This window comes from Antrostomus carolinensis, unplaced genomic scaffold, assembly GCF_000700745.2.
Source record: "Antrostomus carolinensis isolate BGI_N321 unplaced genomic scaffold, ASM70074v2 scaffold31604, whole genome shotgun sequence".
In the NCBI taxonomy this organism is placed as follows: Eukaryota; Metazoa; Chordata; class Aves; order Caprimulgiformes; family Caprimulgidae; genus Antrostomus; species Antrostomus carolinensis.
The window spans coordinates 4,189-13,981 of NW_010310608.1; the positions used below are offsets into that span (position 1 = coordinate 4,189).

General features: G+C 38.8%; 1 protein-coding gene across 1 annotated transcript in view; it reads right to left on the reverse strand.

Moving 5' to 3' along the window:
- LOC104523789 (uncharacterized protein KIAA0355-like) overlaps positions 1-9,258 on the reverse strand; it is a gene marked incomplete at its 5' end in the record, with an annotated part of 9,797 nt that extends 539 nt beyond the window's left edge. The window contains 6 exon segments of the mRNA XM_010166479.2: positions 1-156; positions 760-838; positions 3,096-3,230; positions 4,130-4,295; positions 7,644-8,635; positions 9,133-9,258. Of these exon segments, the coding sequence (XP_010164781.2) occupies positions 1-156; positions 760-838; positions 3,096-3,230; positions 4,130-4,295; positions 7,644-8,635; positions 9,133-9,258 (1,654 nt within the window).
- Between the last annotated feature and the right edge of the window lie 535 nt (positions 9,259-9,793).

The window sequence follows — 9,793 nt, forward strand, 5'->3', positions numbered from 1 at the left end:
CCACATGGGGGACTGGAGGATCTGCATCGTGTCGCTCCACTGGCTGACCGGGCTGCTCATGGGATACAGGGACGTACTCTGACTGGGGAGCGTGTTTGTGACAGAGGATGCGTGCTGCCAGGGGGCCTTCGGAGGCCAGGTTTTGGTTTTATTATCCTGAGGAAACACAGTTAGTTGGTTTTGGTTTGGAGGGGTGGTTGTGGGGTGTTTGGGGTTTTGTCTTAATACCAAACACTTCTTTCTTGAGTCAGTATTTAACACAGCACCTTATCCCCTCCTTAAGACATTTTCGGAAGATTAATTTATGTTTGAAAGCAGAATTGATGCATATATAGAGCACCCTCAATTCTTAAAATATCTGCCAATTGAAAAACCTTTTAATTTACACCAGCACATTTGCCTGACACATAGTATCCCTGCTCTTAGTCAACATTTCTAGCAAGACAGGTAATAAACCTCGTGATCCTTTAGCTTTCTCAGCACAGACAATTCAGATTGACTGTGTTGCCTCTCCACTTGAAATCTTTGTTTTTGTGATAACTTCTGCTACAAGGGAAAGAAAAAGTGATGTCCAATTTTAATATTTAAACTTGGTAACTTTGATAAAAGCATCTGGCACTACTTGAGTGCAAATGGTCTGGGGTTTTAGCTGAGGTAAGCAATCTGGAGATACAGATACTATTCTAGTTGTTCTCCCAGTGTAAACCACCCCAAAATGCAAACAGGAGAAGTGACTAAGCCAAGCCATTTTCAGCTTACCTGATTACGGTCATCTGCTGCAGAAAGAAGGGGTGGTGATGGTAGTGTACTAGGATCCTGTTCACCACTACTGTGTTTTCTGCCCAAAAAAAGAATGACATTTACTACTTTTTTTTTTTAATGAGTCACCCACATAAATCCACTGCTGCCATACACCATTCTGTAGTCTCAGTCTGTCCTACTTGACAGCCTAGAACGTGTACTGATGTTTCATCTTGTTTCATGTATTTTTGCTCAGTACAGGGAAAAGAAGCAATGCAGAAATAAATTCACTACTGAATACTGTCAGAGGCTTTGGAGTGCAGTAGTTGTTAGAGCTACAGCTTCAGCAACACGCACACATTTTTCTAGAGGTGAAAGGAAGACGGACTAGTCTTTTGCCCACTTTGAAGACATCTGCCAGAAAGTGCTTTTTATCTTCTGTTATCTGCTCTCATTTGCTTGCTTTTGTAAAGCACCTTTTCTGAAATAACTTTACAGACAAGACAAAAGAAACAGTTGAGCAAGTGAAACATCTGCTGAAGCACACTGACTTTACTGAGGAAAAATGTTATACCTTTGGTTTAAATGTGCAACCTAATACCTACTATCAAAATAGGAGTCCTTGACCACATGTGCACTCTAGAAGTTTGTTTTTTTCTGGTTTTGGGTTGTTTTATGGGGGGAAGAGGTAGATGGGTTTAGATTAAAGCAGAATCTTTTATCCTTTCAACCTTCATTAAAAAAAAAACCCACCATGCTCCAATCATCAGTCCTCCATACGTAAGCAGTGCTTTACAGAGCAGCTTTAGAATGCTCAACCCTTTTGCCTTCTCTTACTATATAGCTTTTCCTATGGTATTTTGTCAGGCCCTTGCTCACAGAGTGTTTTTCTTCCTAAAAGTAACATAAGACATTAGTGCTGTTACTTCAGCTTGAGTTTTTATTTAATGAAGCACGCTCTTTGGAAACTTCCTTCTGCTGTTCTCTTCAGAGCACTACATAAAGCACAGGCTTTTGTTCTTCTTGCTCCGTGATCAATCTCTAGATATCTGGTGGCTTGGCAGATTAATTCATCCATTATGTGCTTATTGTGTGTTCCTTCCCTGCTGCTTTTTTTAAAAACACAAATAATTACTACTTTTGCTTTGACTGGTTATTAGACAGCTCTCTTCCACTAATTTCAATTCAGCATTTATTGAAGCCCAGTGTCTATCCCCTCTGTCTTGGTAAGCGTGAAGATTCAGAAAACAGCTCTTCTTTTGGTCAATTCCTTTCAACCTGCTTGCCTTAGTCTCACTGTTTTCAACTCCAGTGTACTTCCCTTCTGGCAATGCATATAAAAATAGCTACCCAGGTATAATCTGCAAGAAACTGGCAGTACATCCACTGACTCTCCTGTCACCAAAAAGCAGACAGACAATCTTGTATCTAAATGTATTGACTTTGAATTATTCTGTGGTCTAAACAAAAATAGACTATCTGGCCACAAAACTAGCTTATTGTGTTTTTAGAAAAGGCTCTGAAAAATAGTTAGAGAGAATGATCTCAGATTGGAATGGGGTTGGTTTTCATGCTTCATCTTGTACCTTTCATTATTCTTAACTACTCTCTACTATAGAATCACTGAGGTTCCAAAGATACCAGCTTCCACCCTTTAGAAAAGCAAAAAGCAATTGTTGTAATTCATGCTACTACTTTTAAGCGTTCATAGCTGGAAATCCTGGCTTAGTTTTTAAGTTACTAAGCTTATTTATGAATGCAATGAAGCCTCTTCCTGATGTCAGAAATAAAGGACTATAGGCACGTATTTACAACTATTAAAGCAGCGGTGGTAAGCAGGGTGAGACAAAAGTCTACACATTCTCAGCAGTATTTTCTTGAGTGCCACAAAGCTGTAGTAGAAACCAGGAAACAGGAACTTGCTGGCATCAAAACACACAACGTTGTGGGCATGACAAAGAGACAGTGAAGTCTACAGTTTAGAAAACCAATTCCAAGATGATCTCTAATGGCTCAGTAGTTTAGAAAGAAGTAGCATCCAAAACAGATTCTTTTGGAAGAGGGAGAGCATCAGATCTTTTCTAGACATACTGAGTTTCAGCTAACAACTGGCTATTTGCAGAGATGCTGGTTTGTTTAAGGAGACATCTACCAAGAGAACTCAGTTTGTGAATCCCTAGCACTGAAGTCAGATACATCACATACTGATCCATACCATCAGTGTAGCACGCAAACTGATAGTTCGTGTAACTTCGTCTAATTTGCAGGAATTTCCTTTGTATGGCTACTCAAATGAAATTATCAAAAAAGAAGGATCTTAGGAAGCAGTATGTATTTCTGTTCATTTTGCTCACCTTCTCTGCTTTACAGCAGCAACAAGGTCTGGCCCTGAGAACATAGAGAACAAACTGTCTCCATTAGCTGAAGAGGTCTCATCACTTGAGCTGGCAGAATCTCCTTGAGTACCAGACCAGCTACTTGTCACATCACTGCAAGACAAAAAGTTGTATTAGTGGTTGTATTTACAGTGCCTGGTCCAGCCTGTACGCCCTAGTCAGTTACGCTGAACCTCTGTCACAGGTGATACCTCAGAGCACAAAGAAATTTCAGTACTTTAGTAAAATCCAGCAGTAATACAAATACTTTCACTCACTCACTTCTGAGTGATCACATCAACTGCTTTGTCTGTTACAGTCACTTCATATATATTTTACTAAAATAATTATATAAATTAAAAGTGCCTCTCTTGTCAGAAAGGAGAAACAAGTGATGCTTAGTTTTGGAATCATGAAGTACTTTATTTTTTCATTGCAAAACTGAGCTAGAACACATACTTGTCCTATTGGTTTTAAGCCAGCTTGAGAGTCACAGCTATTACGTTATGGACAAATGGACAGAGAATCTTGAGAAACACTTCTCTTGTAATAAACAGTTATGATTTGTAAGAGATGAAGAACTACTAACCTAGATGCTATAAGGTGCCTGCCTTATAGTAGCAAGATTAAGTGGCTAAAATCTGGAAAGCTGAATTCAGTCAGGCACTGCAACTCTGACAGCATCACTTGTCATCAAAACTAGGGTGTAAAGGTTTTCAGAATACTAAAAGAAAACTGTTCTGAAATAATCCATGCTATAAATTCTTTATTTCCTCTGTTCAAGTCAAAACCAGTCCACGTTCCACTCTGAAGAAGACATCAAAGAAATGTCAGTGCTTCAGTATCAGTGAAGCAGGAAGGGCTCAGCTTTCTCACCCCTGACGTAATGAAGTGCAGCTTTCACAGATGCAGCAGCAATCGTAAAAAACACCCAGTATTCCCACATTCTGCCAAGTCTGAGCGTAAAATAGACTCATACACAATAAAGCCACGTAGCCTGTCCAATCTCTTACCCTTCTGTGAAGTACTCAGGAAAGGGCCAGGTTTTATGAGGATCATCAGGAAGAGGCCAGTTGCTACGTGTGTTGCTTGGACGACGGACATGCTGTGCTTGCCTTTTTTGTTGCATAGCCTGGTTGACCCCAGCAACATAGCGGGCAAATTCTGGATCAGAGCCAACTGAGTAAGAGAAACCAAGAAGTCAGTTGCTGACATTCAGCTATTTCTACTGCAATTATCCCCCTCATTTAATCCATTAGGCTTGACCATACCCTACAAGAGAAAATAATTCCCTCGCTGATAATAAATGCCAGACAACAGTTGATATCTCTGTGGAGCAGTGAAGAGCACTGAATGGGAAATGCTTTTTAAAAAGTAGATACACACCATCCATACATGGTGGATAATAATTCTCACATGGAAATGCACCTGCCTCTTATGTTCCACCAGGGAAACAGTATTTGTCACTATGATCCCGTCTATACGCTGAAAGGTCCAATATCTCATCAGCAGACACTGATGGAATTAAAGCCTGTAAATTTATCCAAGCTCAGAGAAAAAGAACACACCAGTTATTATAGTCGATTCCAGACTGTAACGTGATTTCTCACTATGTTGTGATCCAGCTTACTTTGAGAAATCAGAATCTCAGATTGATCGTATTAGAACATACAGCCCAGAAACTGTCTACTTCCAACAAAGACTAGACAACAATTTCAAAAACACTTTGATCCTGACCTGCAAAATATTTTAGAATAAGATGGGTATTTACAGAAAAAAGCAGTCATTCTTAAAAATAAAACTTCTTCCATTCCTATGAAGTCCTTTATGTGTCCCAAGCATCTGAGAAGTGATAAGCATGATCTTGAGCAGACACAGCAAAAAGCAAATAATTCACGTATCAAAAAGAATGCTGCTATGAGTCAGTATAATTGAGTTTCCACAGCTTCTGTTCCCTTTTTGCCCCTTTTATTTTTTTCCTCTGAGGGAATACTTTGCAATCTGACTGGATTTATGGAAAATGTCTAGACTGCATCCGTAGTAACTGCAGCAGGAACTACAGAGCTGCTGGTTCGCTGGTCTCAGTTTTAAATGAAGAGTGAAGCACATCCAATATGTATCCACAACTCAGAAAGCAGAAATCAGTCTTTCATGCGATGGCTTCCCTACGTTCAATTCAGTATTTAGAAGAAGAATTTCCTCCCTTTCACTTGGCACATTCAGAAAAGAGCTCCACAATGTTTTGTTGGACACGAATTGAAGTGACAATGAAGAAAATAACTTTGTTTCTATACATTCTTTATTATATAAGCAAGGGACAGAGCTATCTGACAGCAGAAACAAAGTACTCCCCCTAATACTTGTTCTTTTTGACAAATATCTTACTGTCAATTTAAGATGAGGCTGGAAGCTAGCCAGATCCTCCAGCCTAAGGACAGACTCTAGGTAGATTCTGAAGGGCCTCCTGGTTCTTTTCCTGTGGATAGCCTTAAGTGTTAAATTACTGTGATATTCAAAATAGCAACTTGTGTTAATCTTTATCTCAATAAAAACCATATCAGGTAAACAGCTTTATATCAGATACATTTCTTTACTTCATTCTTTCACATCTGTGAAAGTAATTCAAAAGACCTGGAGGTATCAGTGTTCTTTCTACTAGTTCTTACTCCAACATTCCTTCATTAAGTTCTTACAGATGATAAGAGTACTGCAAAATACATTTTGGGTAGCTAGTTAAGGCTTTGACATGAAAAGCCATCAATTTTATATATTCTTAATTAGCAGATTTGCATCTGAAAAGAGATATTATTTTCAGGCTCTAAAAATATTTATTTAAAAAGTAATGCCATTTGTTTCAAATGAAAAAATGTACAAAGTCCTAAGAAAGTCTGGAAATGAAAGTGTTTCATGTTTTAAAGCTTTCTACACGACACTAATGAGAGCTTAAATTGAAAATTCCTACATCACAGCTCAACCTGGCAAGTGAAGAAGATTTATCTTTCCAATGGCAAAATCTATTTGCTTGGAAGGCTGGGTTTAGTTTGTTTGGTTTTTTGGTGTTGTGGTTTTTTTTTTTTTTTTTTTTTTTTTTTTGTTGGGTTTGGTTTTTTAAACCCCAGATCTGTGAAAAATAGTTTACTTATCACTTCAACTGCAGAAACATAGATCTTAACCCCCAGAGCACCATTTATCAACTTGAATAAGTCATCTTTTCAGAGTATCGCTTTCAAAGTCCTTGATATTCATCGTATCAAATGGAACAAAACAAGTAGCTTTATGAAGATTGAAAGGAAAATGCTACAGAAATAAAATGGATTCAAAATGCTAAAAATGCCAGTCCTTTGTATACATGCTTTTTTTTTTGCTACACATACATATATTTGGTGCTCGGTGAAAATGATTTTATTCTTCCTTAAAGACTGCGATAATCCTTAAGTATAAACATAAGTATGTTTAAATAAGATGATGCTAATTCAGACTTAAAAGTGTTAAGAAGCTTTCGATAACATAACTATGATGCCTACTTTTCCCTTATAAACTCCACTAGTTTATCAACTAAATTGACAAAATAACTATCAAAATTATGAGTCAAATGAGCTGGTTTCCGAGACGTCTACACAGTCCTAACACACACACACGCACACGTGTGCAAATGAGCGCAGGAAATGGATTCATGGTTTGACAAAAGTTTCCCTGTTAGTTCCAGTGCTGCCTCCCTCCAGCTTCTACAGCTATGTTCCAGGCCAACAGAAATTATATTTAGGAGGTAATAGATTTGTAAGTTGTTCTTAGTACTACTATCAGAAGAATTCATTTATCTCCTCTTAGACTCTACAGTCCATTTCATAGTCTTTAGCTATTTGCTTATGGCTATAAAATTTTATCTCACTATCTTTGACAATAATCCCTCTACATTTACAGTTGATTGGGGGCTGAAACACATCTGGCAAACCACATGGCATTTGCTCTTTCGTCTCTGTCTTTCGGCATCCAAGCTTGTCACTGCAGTAAGAGCTGTAGAACACAAACCAGGATGACTCCCATGGAATTGCACAGTAATGGAGGGGAAATGCAGGGATATGGGAAAGATACAATCCAGCTGTATCTCCAGACTGCAAAACTGGTAAAGAGTAGGAAGGGTCATTCTGGGGAGAGGTAAAATACCCAAGTTCAAGAGTTTGATTTTAAACAATTTTACAAATTAACAATAGGAGTAACATCACCTGTAAGATTATCTGTTTCAGTACTGTGACGTGGTCCATACAGGAAAAGTGAGAACTACTACAACTGGGACAAGAAACAAGGAATTTGTTCCCATTCTCATTTATTAATGAAAGCTGCCTGTACTTTAGTTCACCTTCTGTTAAAAAAGAGAAAAAGTGTAGATATAAATACCTGCTTGCCTTTGTAAGCACCCTAGCATCTGGTGGATAGCACTGGGAAACAACCATTATGGATAGCAATATTTAACAGTATTCTTTGTAAAAAGACCCTTATAAAACACATAATAAAGGAGAAGACACGCACCTGCGGGGTCAAAAGGCAGGATTTCTCCCAACATCCCAAACACTCCATCAGTTTGGTCACGATTTGGCCATGTGTTGTTTCTAGGTCCTTGTGGTTTCTGTCCTAACATCTCTGACATCATATTGTCCATATAGCTGCTTACAAGACCCAAGCTGTACAAATCAGAGCTTAAATCTGAAAAACCAGGATTGTTCCACTGGGTTATATGAGACAATCCAGCTCCAACAGCCTGGGCTGGCTGCTGCGAAGAATTGGTCAGCCATTTGGCAGGTACACGTTGCTGTGGTCCAATAGGTTGAAGCAAGTGTTGGTAATACTGCATCTGCTGCTGCTGCTGCTTTTGTGACTGTTGTTGCTGGGACAAGCCTTGCTGAGAAGGATGCAGTGGCGTATGAGAGACAGATTGTGGTTGCTGTTGTACTGTTCCTGATTTTTGTTCTGTCGCTGTAGAGGATGCAACAGAGTTCCTTCTTTTCACCATCGGAGAAGTCTGCTGGGATTTGCCCATGTTAAAACCAGACAAGAAATCTATAACATCCTGCATTTCTTGGTCAGTTGGTAAATTCATACCTTTGTCATCCTTGCCGTCATCTGGTTTGAAGAAGTTGTCCCGTCTTTCAACTAGAAACCCATTCACTAGCTGATTATTTGTGCTCTGAATTGACTGCAGTGGATCTGCAGTCCTAGGAAAATTACCAATGTTCAAAATGCTCTGTAACCGTGCGTCTACGTTAGTGGGCATTTTAGCTTTCTCCTCTGAGTTGGAACTTATGAAGACATTTTTGGAAGGTGTATTGGGGATTGAATAACTTCCAGTATTACTTGTACTGGTGCAGGAAGTTTTTTTTGTAAACCGTGAAGTCAGTTTGGAGAATGTCTTTTGCAGACCACCTGAAGATTTGCTTCCATTTCCAGATGGCAAGTCAACTGGATTCCCAAAGTCTGAGATTTCACGCTGTAACTGGATCTGAATACAAGGCAAAGCTTGCTCCCTGCATCAACAAAAACAAATATATCAAACCACCTAATACATAACTGAGTTTGTACTTTGAGTGATATACATTTGGGTAATAGCTAGTGGAAGAAACAAAACCAAAGATTGCCAAGTTCATCAGCTACTTCTTATGGTAATAATGCAAATTATTACTAGTATTAATGGTAATTAACTAGTAAACTACTTTCCATTCCTTAAGAAATTTTAACTGTGCTTCAAGACCTAAATGGAGACTAATTTAATATAAATCAAGTATTTTTATAAGAGAGAAACAAATAGTTTTGTCCACTTGGATAAGCTGCTGGATTGATTTTAAAAGACTGCTGTATCTCTGTATGTACCCTCAAGGTACCTACGTAGATTACCAATTTCTTGCTCTCAGTTTGACCTCTTCTGATGAACCAGTACTATCAAGTTCCTCAGTACAGATCTTTCAACAATGATGGCTTTGTTTAAACTAGGCAAGTAGAACATGACGCTCAAGAGGAGATGTACCTTCCTTCCTTCCACCTGTGTATGTCAAACACAGCAGTATAGAGCACATCCACTAGTCCCAAAGTCTTCTCTGGATCCAGACTCCTCTGTAGCAAAGACATTGTTGCTGGATCTTCCTTCAGACACCTGTAATCATTAAGTTGAACTTTAAAATCAATTTTTTTTCCACATTAAACAATTTTACCATACTAGTCAGATAATAAAAGGCCAATTGATGCACCACTACTGCTCCTACAGAGGCAAAACTAGCAAAGGCAGCATAATGTATCAATCAATGCCTGAGGGTTCCTAAAGACTACACCTGCAGCCCCGGTTTCTTTCTTCTGTTGAATATACAACTAATCTAACAGTAAAATTAGGAGTTATATAATTTATTTTAAAATCACGATGATTAATAATTAGCTCTTTAGCTGAGCAGACATAAACCAGGCACAGAGGTAAGAAATAACAAATACACAAAGCCCATTGCTGGAAAAACGCAAGAGCACTCAACAAAGCTGACACAAAACACTAGCACATGGGTGCGCTCTGCAGCCCGGCGCTAAGAACCCCCAGCCTGACAAAATCCACGTGGAAAATGATTTCACATAGCCAATAGTCTGGGGAAGATGCAGGATTTGGGAATTTTTCTCATTAATGGCACAGAATTAGGACTGAATTT